The sequence below is a fragment of the Dendrobates tinctorius genome, unplaced genomic scaffold, assembly GCF_039654945.1.
Source record: "Dendrobates tinctorius isolate UK_male_01 unplaced genomic scaffold, ASM3965494v1 ptg000073l, whole genome shotgun sequence".
In the NCBI taxonomy this organism is placed as follows: Eukaryota; Metazoa; Chordata; class Amphibia; order Anura; family Dendrobatidae; genus Dendrobates; species Dendrobates tinctorius.
Genome location: NW_027361741.1, coordinates 14,198,378 through 14,211,615, shown reverse-complemented (window position 1 = coordinate 14,211,615; position 13,238 = coordinate 14,198,378). Strand labels below are relative to the sequence as shown.

The window sequence follows — 13,238 nt, the reverse complement described above, 5'->3', positions numbered from 1 at the left end:
GTCTCGATGGCTGTGTGAGGACCATCATATTATGAGGAAAGCAGTGTTAGAACCATCATACTGTGTGTGGGGTACTGTGTTGTGATCACTATGTGGCTATCATTCCTTGCAGAGGTACTGTAAGCTTATTATACTGTGCAAGGGGAAGTTACGGTGAAGGAATTCACTGTGTGGGTTTTTTAATGTGCTTGGAGGGCACTTTTGTTGGTATCACACTTTTTGAGGGCCTTGAAAAGGGTATCTTAGTTTTTGGGAACACTAAGGAAATTCAATAGGGGCAAAATTAGCTGGCCATTTATAAAGCTGGATCCAAAATGGCCGACTTCAAAATGGCCACCATGGTCACCACCCATCTTGAAAAGTTTTCTGCAGCCCATATACTAATGTGCCACAAATAGGAAGTTGATATCACCAACCATTACCATTTTATTTAGGTGTAGCCATATACATGGCCCACCGAGGTGTATCCATATAAATGACCCACCTTGTATGTATATATATATTTTTTTGGGGGGACAGTAGTTCTGCTATGGGGTACACTGACCCAGTCCTGAGGTACACTGACCCAAAATTGATGAAAAATTGTTCATTTTTCTTGTGCACAAAAGTGAAACCTTCTGGTATCTGAATTACATCTAAGTGTTTATTCAGTAGTTTTAGTCAAGGAATTTGAGCACAGATCTCTTTGTATGACAAACTAAAGTAACTTAATTTCAATGGTTCTTTGATTTCCTTTTAACAAGCTGTTATATCTATTCCATATCAAATGAACAAAAATAATTATGGCAGTTAATAAACTTTAAATAGTACAGTATTTCGTTTTTACATTGGACAGTAGATTTACCTTGTTCTTCATCAATTTTCCGTAAATATTTCCTCATTATGCTATTTACATCATCTTCCTTGCCTTCTGCTTCAGGTCTTTTATTTTCTTCTGAGTTTTCTGATGTCATTTGCTTGCCTGAGTAACCTTCACCATCCACTCTTTGTACTCGGGGCCCACTTTTAATACTATCTCCACTTTTGCATGATAAAGCAGACCCAGAAGATGATGAGGAATCAGAAAGATTTCCCAGATCTTCTTTAAAATTTGAACCTTTCTTTAACACACTTTTCAATCCACCTGTGGAAAGGCTTGGTTCATGCGACGGAAAATCACCAAAATGAACACTGAGTGGCCGTTGACCATCTCTTCTATCCCGGGAAGCTCTGGACAAACTTTGAGTTGATTGTGACCTTCTGAGAGCAGGGAGGATGTCATCAGAATCATCAGTTAATTTTCTTTCAAATCTGAGACTAGGTACTTTCCAGTTTGATGAGCTTTCATCATTTCCCATATCAGATAAATTAGAAAAAATCCTGTTTTGGAAAACAAGAGGTTGTTTCACAAAATCGTTTTCAGCAACTTCCTCCAGTGGTGTTTCAAGACACTGTCTCCATGGCCTTAGTCTTAAAGAAGAACTGGCACAATTTTCGTCCAATTCTGAAGATGTCTGCTTAAAACTTACACCCTGTGAAGGTTGGTTAATAGATTCACAAGAACCAAATCTTGCCATGCGTTTCACAGCAGGTGACAATGTTGGGTCAGCTTTCTCAGATGGCAAGCAACGAAGACTTGAAGAACGTGTTAATCCTTGACCAGTTATAGGTTTTTCATCTGAAAGCTTGCTAAGGGCAACTGAAAAATCTTCATCATCATCATTAAGCCGTGTGCATCTTCTAAGGGAAGAAGCACCTGTTGTTCGGTAAATAGGCAGTGAAGATGTATCCTCTATAACTAGGGTTGACTGATCTTTTTCAGAGGATCTTTTCTTTCTCACTTCATCTATAAACTCAGAGAGAGCAGATGAGGAACGTGAAAACTTTTCTTCTAATGGTGAGGGTCGCCTTCTGCCAAGTGTAGGAGTTGTGTTTCCAATATTAAGCACTGAACTTGTATTCTCTTTTTCTGAGGATATTATATTGCTACCATAAATCCTAGATCCAGAACTCAGGGAAGAACTTGGTCGACTCACATCTTGATCATCTTTTTGCCTGAAATAAATAAAAAATGAAAAGTTTATGGACCACACTTGACTACATACAGTACATGAGAATAATGCACTGCTATAATACACAATTAGGGTATGTTAAAATCTTCTAGAAACCCCAGAAAATCTGCAGGTGCAAATTCGCCCCAAAATGTGTGGCTGCTGATGTTCCTGCAGAAAACAGCAATGTGTGTAAAATATTTTATTCCCTGCTGCTTCTTTGGCTTTGTTGCCAGATTTAATGTAAGTCTGTGAGCAACCTGGCCTCCTGTGATGACGTATTATCCCTTGTGACTATGCAACACATTATTGGCTATGACAACCCTTGTATCCCAAGCAGAAAACCAGGCAATGGAATTAAAGAAGCACCATGGAACTTTAATGCAGATGTAAAAAGTGCCGAGGTAAAAGTTTCATTGTGCTGCGTTGCTAAACTGGAATGACTATGTTCTTTGTATAGAGCAGCTGCTAATCCAAAATGCATTAAAACCTCTGCAATACTCAAATAGCCAAATACTACATGCCATAATATGCTGGTAGCCAAGTAAGCCATCTGCTCTTCCAAAGCTTGCTAAATCTATATAGTGCGTATTTGTATTAAAATTTGAAAAATTGTTTTCTCTCTCAGGATTTTCATTTTTTATTCTAGATTCACAAGTATTTTTCAGCAAAATCCTCACAAATTGGGGATTATTGAGGATTTTCATTTCTCCATTAAAATAAAAAATTCACAGCAAACCTAAGACTATTCCAGGACAAAAGATGACATGCTGCAGATTAAAAATTCCTCAACGCAGGTTAATTTTTGTGTAGAAAATGTAGGAAGCATGAGGATAAGCCTTGTTGAAATCTCTTTATTCTGCTACTGTATTCCAGTACAGATTTTCCATTTACAAATCTGTACAGAAAATCTGCAGTAAATCCACTGCATATGAACATGTCCTAAATGGCGACGCTTTTGAACTTATTTGAAATAAACAATTTAATCACAAAATTTTCCTTGACAATAGTGAGTGTTTGAGTATAGGAAACTCCAAAACAGTCTTACAGTATTCCTGAAATGGCAGTGTACAGGCTATGATAAAAACCTGAATAAAGCTTGCATTTTTTCATATTACGGTATACAACATAAGAAATATGAAAAAATAAACAACGGTACAAAAAAGAGAGTACTAGCTTAGCATGTTGAATGGTGTTCAACAGAAAAAGGCATTCAGAGATGAAAGAGTTTAATGCAGTTGTTAATCTTGTCCTAGAAGTAACAATAGTTTATTTCATGTATGTCGGTAATGTAGTAACTTTTACTTAGTACAAAAATTTTTCATGACATGTTTTATAATGAGTGGAAATATTTGTCTGTCTGGAAAAAAGCGCACAAACTTGGCCAATTCTATATTCCCAAAGGCTCACTGGTTATATTACTCACTGGTTAAGAAGATCTTGAAACTTTTTTTGCCCCGGGTGCTGCCGCTGCGCTGGGTCCCCCGGGTGCTGCCGCCGCCACGCTGGGTCCCCCGGTGCTTGCCGCCGCCGGGCTCTGTCCCTTGCTGCGTCGGGGGCTCTGAGATTTCAGCGCTGAATTCTCATCTCCCGAGATTACAATGCCGAGATCTCCATCTGCGCTTGCGCGACGGCCATTTTCCAGGAAGCAATCGACCACACAGGCATGGAAGGAACGTCAGAGCCCCCGATACAGCAAGGGACAGAGCCCGGTGGCGGCAGCACCCGGGGACCCAGCGCGGCGGCGGCAGCACCTGGGGACCCAGCGTGGCGGCGGAATCATCCGGCAGCACGAAGTAAAGAGTGGGCGACAGCACCCCAGGGACAGAGTGGGCAACAGCACCCCGGCGACAGAGCGGTAAGCAATAAGACGCCTGGATTATAAGAAGCACCACCATTTTATTAAAAAAACCTTTTTTTTCCTATTTTTCTCCTCAAAATTTGGGGTGCGTCTTATAATCTGGAGCGTCTTATAAAGCGAAAAATATGGTACTTTTTTATGACTTTCATCACTACCTGAGTTACACAATAGCTTTAAGGCATCCACATAATATTAATATAATTAAATCATCATGAAACTATGCAAGCAAAATATACGGTACCCAATGCGAATAATATTGTGAGTGCAATTATTAGCATTTTCTAGGAACCAATATCTATTCTATATAATAATAATACATTTTATTTCTATAGCGCTGACATATTCCGCAGCAATTACATTTCAGAGGGGATTTGTACAGACAATAGTCATTACAGCATAACAATAATCACATAGATTATAACAAATACCAAGAGGAATGAAGGCCCTGCTCGCAAGCTTACAGTCTATGAGGAAAGAGGTAGACACGAAAGGTGGGTGGTAACAATTGCCCTGATTGTTTGGACCAGCCATAATGTTAAGAGTGTAACAGTACAGACACAGAGGGCTAATGGATGCATAAAGCATGTGGGAACATGATGCGGGGAACCTGGTTATGGTAAAACTTTTGACTGTGCCACCCAGGGATAGATTAGGTAAATGTTTTGAGGCGGTAGGCCAGTCTGAATAAATGCGTTTTCAGGGCACGCTTAAAATTGTAGGGATTGGGGACTAATCGTATTGACGTGGGAAGTGCATTCCAAAGAATTGGCGCAGCACGTGTAAAGTCTTGGAGACGGGAGTGGGAGGTTCTGATTATTGAGGATGCTAACCTCAGATCATCAGCAGAATGGAGGGCACGGGTAGCATGGTATACTGAAACAAGGGAGGAGATGTAGGGTGGTACTGAGCCATGGAGGGCTTTGTGGGTGAGGGTAATAAGTTTATACTGAATTCTGGAGTGGATGGGTAACCAGTGTAATGACTGGCACAAGGTAGAGGCATCGGTGTAATGATTGGTGAGGAATATGATCCTGGCTGCAGCATTCAAGATAGATTGGAGAGGGGAGAGTTTGGTAAGAGGGAGACCGATTAGAAGAGAGTTACAATAGTCGAGACGAGAATGAATAAGAGAAACAGAAAGAGTTTTTGCGGAGTCAAAAGTAAGAAAAGGTCGAATTCTAGAAATGTTTTTGAGGTGCAGATGACGCATGTTGCTAGGGAGTAATAGTGGAACCACACACGAAAATGGCAATGTCGGGTATAGGTACATTAGTAGCGGGAGGAAACACAAGGAGTTCAGTCTTTGACAGGTTTAGTTTCAGATATAGTGAGGACATGATGTTAGACACAGTGTTTAGACAATCGCCGGTGTTTTCTAGAAAGGCTGGCATGATGTCAGGAGAAGAAACGTATAATTGGGTGTCGTCAGCATAGAGATGGTACTGGAAGCCAAATCTACTGATTGTTTGAACAATAGGGGCAGTGTACAAAGAGAAGAGGAGGGAGCTTAGGACTGATCCTTGAGGAACCCCAACAGTAAGGGGAAGGTGAGAGGAGGAGGAACCGGCAAAAGATACAGTAAAGGAGCCGTCAGAGAGATAGGAGGAGAACAAGGAGAGAATGGTACATTACCACCATTATTGACAAGATCTATTTCAGGCATGCATGCCTAAGTGTAGTATTAGATTTTACAACAGTAAGTGATTTTATTCATCTTCATTACATCCAGTTTGCAAGCATATTGGTTGCAGTGTAGATAATCTTAAAGGTTGTGACTAGCTTTTATAACCTGGCATTAAAATATATTACCTTGCTTTGAGACTGCAGGGAATTCTGTCAAGTATCATTATATGTAATGAAAATATATCGCAAGCAAGTACATTTTATAGAATGACACCACTAACTATTTCTATGCAGGTGTAACAATATTACCTTTAGAGAAGAGCGAATTTGCTCGGATTTTGTCCCCTAATCTGATTTTGACATATTCGGGCCATATTCGGACAATATTCATGCCGAATGTATGTCTTATGATCAGTTCTGAACATATTTGGTAATTTCTACTCTCATTGACTCTAATGATGTTCGGCTGTGTTCGATGAATATTGCAAAAACAAAATTCGATTCCGATCGCATTCAGAACCAAATCCGAACAAATTTGCTCATCTCTAAATACGTTCTCTGCTTTATCACACTATTATCATTAATATCGGGGCTCTGGTGACTGTGGCATCTCTGAATGTTAGTTTTAGAAAAATAAGAATTCTCTAATTTACAATGTATGTAAAAATGTAATAGAACTGTGACTTAAACCTTAAGGGGTCGTCCACTTTCAGGAAAGTGGGCCCCAAACTGTGTAAAATGCCTAAAATAGATTACTCAGCATGCGATAACCATCCCTGTGTCTAGTGCCAACTCTCCTCTGCTGCTTCAGTCACTTTGTTTTGGCTTCAGTTTGTGCACTGAGTTCAGTAGTGCATGCCATCCACCTTGGCACAGCCGGTGAGCTCAAGGCATGCTCAGTGACTGGCTAGAGTGGTGACACATGCTGTCTTTGTGCATCACTGCTGAAGCCAAAACACGACTGGAACAGCAGCTGAGAGCTCACTGGTCCCAGGGGGGATGAGTACCTACTATGTTATTTTAGGTACAACCCCATTTCCAAAAAGTTGGAACACTGTGTAAAATTTAAAGAAAACAAGAATGCAATGATTTGAAAGTCTCCTAGAGCCATATTATATATACAACATACAGCACAGATCAGAAGTTGAACGCTAAACATTTATCATTTCATTAGAAAAAATAGCTTATTAAGAAACTGATGGCAGCATCTCAGAAAAGTTGGGTCTGGGCCATGTCTGTCATTGTCTAGCACCTTTTTCATTTTAGAATAGCTGGGAAGCCTCTGAGAAGTGAGGGGAAAAGTGCTGAAGTTTTGAGGGTGGAACATTGTCCCATTTTTGTTTGATGGAGGATTCTAGCTGCTCAAGAGTCCTGGGTAGTGATGGGTGATCGGCGGGTTGCCTGAATTTTTTTGTAAAGTTCGAGTTCGGGGCCAGAGAAGACGAGAAGTTGCGTCCGAACCCCGAACATGGACATTACCGCACGAACACTGCCGGAAGTTAATGAGCGGCTCCGGAAGCAGATGCAGCTGGGAGACAGCGGGAAGGGAGGACACGTTGCTGGACAGGAAAGTATAATTATAATGTTTATTATTAATTTTATGCTTTTTTTTACATTTTTACAGCCGGCCCTGAACCCGAACTGTAACACAAGTTTCCCATGGTAACCCGTGTTTGGGACCTTGTGTTCGGTATGGGTCCAGAACTTTATAGTTCGGGTTCGCCCATCCCTGGTCGTGGGTCTTCTCTGCCCAATTTTTCACTTCACATTTTCCTGATATTGTTCGATCATTTTTAGACTCAGCTGTTCACACGCTGGTAAACTTCTGACCATATTTGTCTCTGAGAGATTTTGTTCTCTGGCAGGCTCTTTTTATACACCATCATGTGACTCTCCAGTTGTTTTTCATAAGCAGCACTTGCTTTTCCACCCTTTTGTTAATGCTGTGCCAACTTTTTTTTAGATGCTTTTCTACCATCAAATTCTACATGAGCTAATAATTTTAATTGAAATTTAAAAATGTCTAACTTCCAACTTCTGATCTGTGTTCTATGTTGTGAATAAACTGTAGCTATGACATTTTCAAATGATTGTATGTTTAATCATTGTATTCTTGTTGTTATTTATTTTATTTATTTATTTTACTCACATAGCGCCATTAATTGCACAGCACTTTACAGACATTATCATCACTGTCCCCATTGGAGCCCACAATCAAAACTCCATATCAGTAGGTCTTTGGAGTGTGGGTGGACACCGCAGTACCTGGAGGAAACCTACGCACATGTGGAGAACATACAAACTTCTGGTAGATGCTGCTCTTGGTGGAATTTGAACCCAGGAGCCAAGCTCTGCAAAGCAACAGTGCTGCTAACTGGGCCTCCGTGCTCTTTTTCTTACATTTTACACAGCGTACTAACTATTTTGGAATTGGCATTGTATTTTACACAGTTTTGGGCCAACTTTTTGAAAAGTTGACAACTTTAAAGGGAATTTGTCAGTAGGATCCATCTTCTTAAGCCAATCATTTGGGCATGTAGACCGTAAGAAGTTGATTAAAAAGATACCTTGATATCTGCAAACAATGTAGGATAGATCTTCAGCTCACCTGGTTCAGCCTGCCCAGTCCTCCTTTCCATAATCTCGGTGCACGGAGTGGATCCATCCCCATCTGGGAGAAATGCTCAATGAAAAAAAGTTTTTTATAGTTCCAGCACACGATGTGAAAAAATTAAGAAAAGCCTTTATTTAATCCATAATTAAAAAATGCAATTCCAGTGATGATAAAAGCATGTGTAGGCTTACGCGTTTCGGATCATATTTGACCCTTAATCATAGCATGCTATGATTAAGGGTCAAATATGATCCGAAACGCATAAGCCTACACATGCTTTTATCATCACTGGAATTGCATTTTTTAATTATGGATTAAATAAAGGCTTTTCTTAATTTTTTCACATCGTGTGCTGGAACTATAAAAAACTTTTTTTCCTTGATATCTGCAGTCTGATGTTTTATTCCAGAGAAATTCACATTTTTATTATATGTCAATGAACCTGTTCCAGGCATGACACTGATCTGCATGACAATAAGTTCATTTTTTCTCATTAATGTATACTCTGCACCCCATCTTGACTGAAAAAACAGAAATGTAGAATTTTTGCAAATTTGTTAAAAAAGAAAAACTGAAGTGTCACATGGTCATAAGCATTCAGACCTTTTGCTTAGACACTCATATTTAAGACATATTCTGTCCATTTCCTTGTGATCCTCCTTGAGATGGTTCTACTCCTTCATTGGAGTCCAGCTGTGTTTAAATAAACTGATAGAACTTGATTTGTAAAGGCACACACCTGTCTATAAAAGACTTCACAGCTCATAGTGCATGTCAGACCAAATGAGAATCATGAGGTCAAAGAAACTGGCCAAGGAGCTCAGATACAGAATTATGGCAAGGCACACATCTAGCCAAGGTTACAAAAGAATTTCTGCAGTACTCAAGGTTCCTAAGAGTACAGTGGCCTCCATAATCCTTAAATGGAAGAGGTTTGGGACCTCCAGAAGTCTTCCTAGACCTGGCCGTCCAGCCAAACTGAGCAATCATGGGAGAAGAGCCTTGGTGGGAGAGGTAAAGAAGAACCTAAAGATAACTGTGGCTGAGCTCCACAGATGCAGTAGGGAGATGGGAGAAAGTTCCACAAAGTCAACTATCACTGCAGCACCCCACCAGTCGGGCTTTTATGGCAGAGTGGCCAGATGGAAGCCTCTCCTCAGTGCCAGACATATGAAAGCCTGCCTAGAGTTTGTTAAAAAACACATGAAGGACTTCCAGACTATGAGAAATAAGTATCTCTGGTCTGATGAGACGAAGATAGAACTTTTTGGTGATAATTCTAAGTGGTATGTGTGGAGAAAACCAGGCACTGCTTATCACCTGACCAATACAATCCCAACCGTGAAAGAGACCTGAAAATGGCTGTCCACCAACGTTCACCATCCAACCTGATGGAACAGGAGAGGATCTGCAAGGAAGAATGGCAGAGGATCCCCAAATCCAGTTGTGAAAAACTTGTTGCACCATTCCCAAAATGACTCATGGCTGTACTTACTCAAAAGGGCGCTTCTACTCAATATTGAGCAAAGGATCTGAATACTTATGACCATGTGATAATTCAGTTTTTCTTTTTTAAGAAATTTGCAAAAATTTACACATTTCTGGGTTTCTTTCAGTCAAGATGGGGTGCAGAATGAACATTAATGAGAAAAAAATGAACTTTTTTGAGTTTACCAAATGGCTGCAATGAAACAAAGAGTGAAAAATTTAAAGGGGTCTGAAAACTTTCCATTCCCAGTGTATCTCTGACTCCCACATAGTTGCTGGGTACATTGTTGTGCTACATCACTTTTACACACTACAATAAAACATACTAAACCAAAGATATAAATTAATTTTACAGGAAAAAATTTTAGGAAACATTCTTTCCTGTATAATGACTAGTATATATAGCAAAATTAAAAGAGAGAAAAATCACTTAATTCACCTTTTAGGCCATGTTCGCACATAGCGCTTTTGCACTTTCTCATTGCTTTCAATGGTGAAAAAACACTGAAAGAATCAACATTTTCCTTTAAAAAAATGCAGCAGTTTTCCATTTCATTCATGAAATAAAAGGTATCGTGTGCAAGAGATTTCTGAACTTTTTTCCATTTGCAATTAATGGAACTCCGAGACTGGTGAAGCCTGTGTACTATGTGCAAGGCCTTCAAAAAATTAGAAGGAGATACTCCAATACACCCTGGAACACATGTAGAGTAGGGCCTCAGAATATATTTACATTTAGAAGGAGTGGGACATCTGTGGCCAACAACAAGGAGTCCCGGATTCAAGGCCATTACTCATCGTACAACTGGCACAACAAGGACCTTCAGGTTACCGACTCAGATTTTCCTCCAGCTAAGGTGGGCGACAGTTCCTCCTATGCTGTCTCAGGACATCAGGCAGCCCAGAGGCTTAAAATAGACTGAAGCAGGGGTTTCAAATCTTTTTTTTATCTCATTGGAGTCATTTGCCAATGAAAATTCATGAAACATGTGGTGGAATTCTCCTCCAACCCATCCTGGGGAGAGAACACTTGTGGAGATCAAGGGGTCAGTGGGTGCTCTAGTCGGCTAGCCCAAAACCGCATGGACCAAGGATCATTCCACTGAATGCCCACCCTCATTTTACCTTGGATGTAATACTACTCAAACATCAGAGGGTGAGGGTAAAACAGTGTGGCAATACATTATTGAAGAACAAAACATGCAAATAACACATAGAACATTCCCAGCAAAATACCCAAGATGGTAAAAGATTTGAGTCTCACCCTTCTGCTGACTAGCCGGAATAAGAGCAGCTATGACTTCAGTGCTTCCAAGGCCAACTACACCCACCGGTGGCATGCAGACCGGAGGTATCGACAAGCTTAAGAAGTTGACAGTCTATTGAGGTACAAGGCCAGGTGATTGGAGGATCGCAACCTGACTTTGCCGAACATCTCCATGTAACCAGGTGACAGGTGGGTCAATATCCTGGCTTTCCCAAACGTATCCATGATGCTCAGGTGACCAGTGGGTCCAAACCTTGGCTTCCCCAAACTTATCCATGGGTGCAGTGATGGTCAATGGAGTAGATCTGCATTCTTTCAGCCGGGGTCATGGTCCCATAAGCTGGCAGAATGTCAAATCTATGTCCCTCATGATGGAGCCAAGATTTGGCAGCTATCCTGTAGAGTGTTCCTGGTTGTGGTTTTGTAAAAAGTTTCTGGTTCTTTGGATCACTGGATCTCTTGGACAACCTGTTGCAGAGGCATATCACACTTACATAGTTCACAACTGTTGTCCTTCAAGCCATCATCCAGAGGTCAAGAGGAACGTGCAATAAAATTAACTTGCATCGTTTGAGTATCTAATCAGTTTGCATAGTTTGTCCTTCTCTGTTTCGCAGTTCAACAAACTAGCTGGCCTAAACAATGTGTAATCAACCAGTTAACAAACATCTATTGTTTAATTACCCTGCATCTCTGTCTTCCAGGATAACAACACAATATGTTACAACAAATGTCAATTTAAAAGTCAATCTTACAGGCTTATACGAACAAAGGTCTGGGTTTATTGACCAAAGAAAATTCAAAAAAAAGTCAACATATGCATAACAGTCTATACTTACTAGCTTACTGAAAATAGAAGTCTGGATGGTTCATTTGGACCTTTCTCCTATTGTGTGAATGCATATTTATTAATATTTTTCATGCAGTTGAGGCAAATCTAAGGTTCGGAGGCTGCGATCACTACTCCTTTTTTCCTTAAGTTGATTTTGTGGGCTTTTAGTGCCCCCGAGGGCATAATAACTTATAGGGGCATGTACCTGTCAACTGAAAATGCTGACAGGCTGTTCTCAAAATGAACAAGCCCTTCTTGCTGTCAACCCCGCCGGAAGACAACAATGGAACATAAAGGCAATTCAAATGTTCTTTTTTTTCTGGTGTAATCCCATGCACCACTTCCCACCCCAAAAGGGTATACAGCTCAATGGTTAATTATTTTTCTGGTTCCTCTCCTCCTTATACACCATGTCAACAGGGTTATCATGCGGCACATGCTTCAAATTTTTTGAGGGCCATCAGGTGACAAAATTTGGAAGGTCATGATGTGGCCATCACTCATAAATTTTGGATTGTCATCAGGTGGCCCTCACTCATAATTTTAGCCTCCACAGACTTGAACCAAATAAGAGTCATGCAGGCTGCATTCACATGGTTGATTCCATAAGCTTTTAGTGCCACTGGAGGCATAATTACTGATAGGCGCATCTGACTGTCAACTGAAAATGCTGACAGGTTGACTTTTCAAAATGAACAAGGCCTGAATTGGCCCAGACCTCTCAACCCCAGTGGATGACAGCAGCAGAAAATAAAGCCAAATCAAATGTTTCTTTTTTTGTGGTGTATTCACATGAACCCTTATCATCCCAAAAAGGTATATGGTTCATGGTTTATTATTTTGTTTGACCTCCTACTACACCATATTAACAGGGTTACCAAGCAGGTGCCACTTCATTTTCAAGGTTACATATTTTATTTAAAAAAAATCACAGTTTGCAAGTGGGAGCATAACAAAATGGACATTCACGGGACCTAGGTTCCAGTCCCATTTTGTAAGGGGATGCAGGGCAACACTCTTGAAGCTAGACCATTGGGAACAGGTGGTCGGTTGGATGACAGATAATTAGGGATGAGCAAACGTGCTTGGTGATACCTAGATATCACTTAAGTGTCTGGGTGCTCGGACGTGCTGAGCATTGGCTGGTGCTCGGATTTAATGCTCAAATCCCCATCCCTCATTTTTGGCACCTGTTACATAGCCAATAAACATGCAGGAATTGCCAGCAGTCACTGTAATGCCATAGTCATCTTGGCATTAATATGATGATAATGTCCATAGAAGAAAAATGGTTGCACTCACCGGTACTTTGTAAAAACTTCCATTATTGGTACACTTGGTTTAAATATGCCAGCAGGAAGGTACTCACGAGGTACATTATGGACGCACCTCCTGCACTTCAGCGAGTCCTATGGTGTGCAGGAAGTGAAAGTGACTGCAAGCTTATACAGGTAAAGAGGGATATGCCCCATCTCATCTGTCAGGCTATTAACATGAATACACCTCCAATAGGCTATGAACAA

General features: G+C 40.6%; 1 protein-coding gene across 1 annotated transcript in view; it reads right to left on the bottom strand.

Moving 5' to 3' along the window:
• MYO18B (myosin XVIIIB) overlaps positions 1-13,238 on the bottom strand; it is a 972,020-nt gene that overhangs the window by 19,071 nt on the left and 939,711 nt on the right. The window contains exon 42 of the mRNA XM_073582823.1: positions 845-2,034. Coding sequence (XP_073438924.1) covers positions 845-2,034 — 1,190 coding nt within the window. The remainder of the gene's footprint in view (positions 1-844; positions 2,035-13,238) is intronic.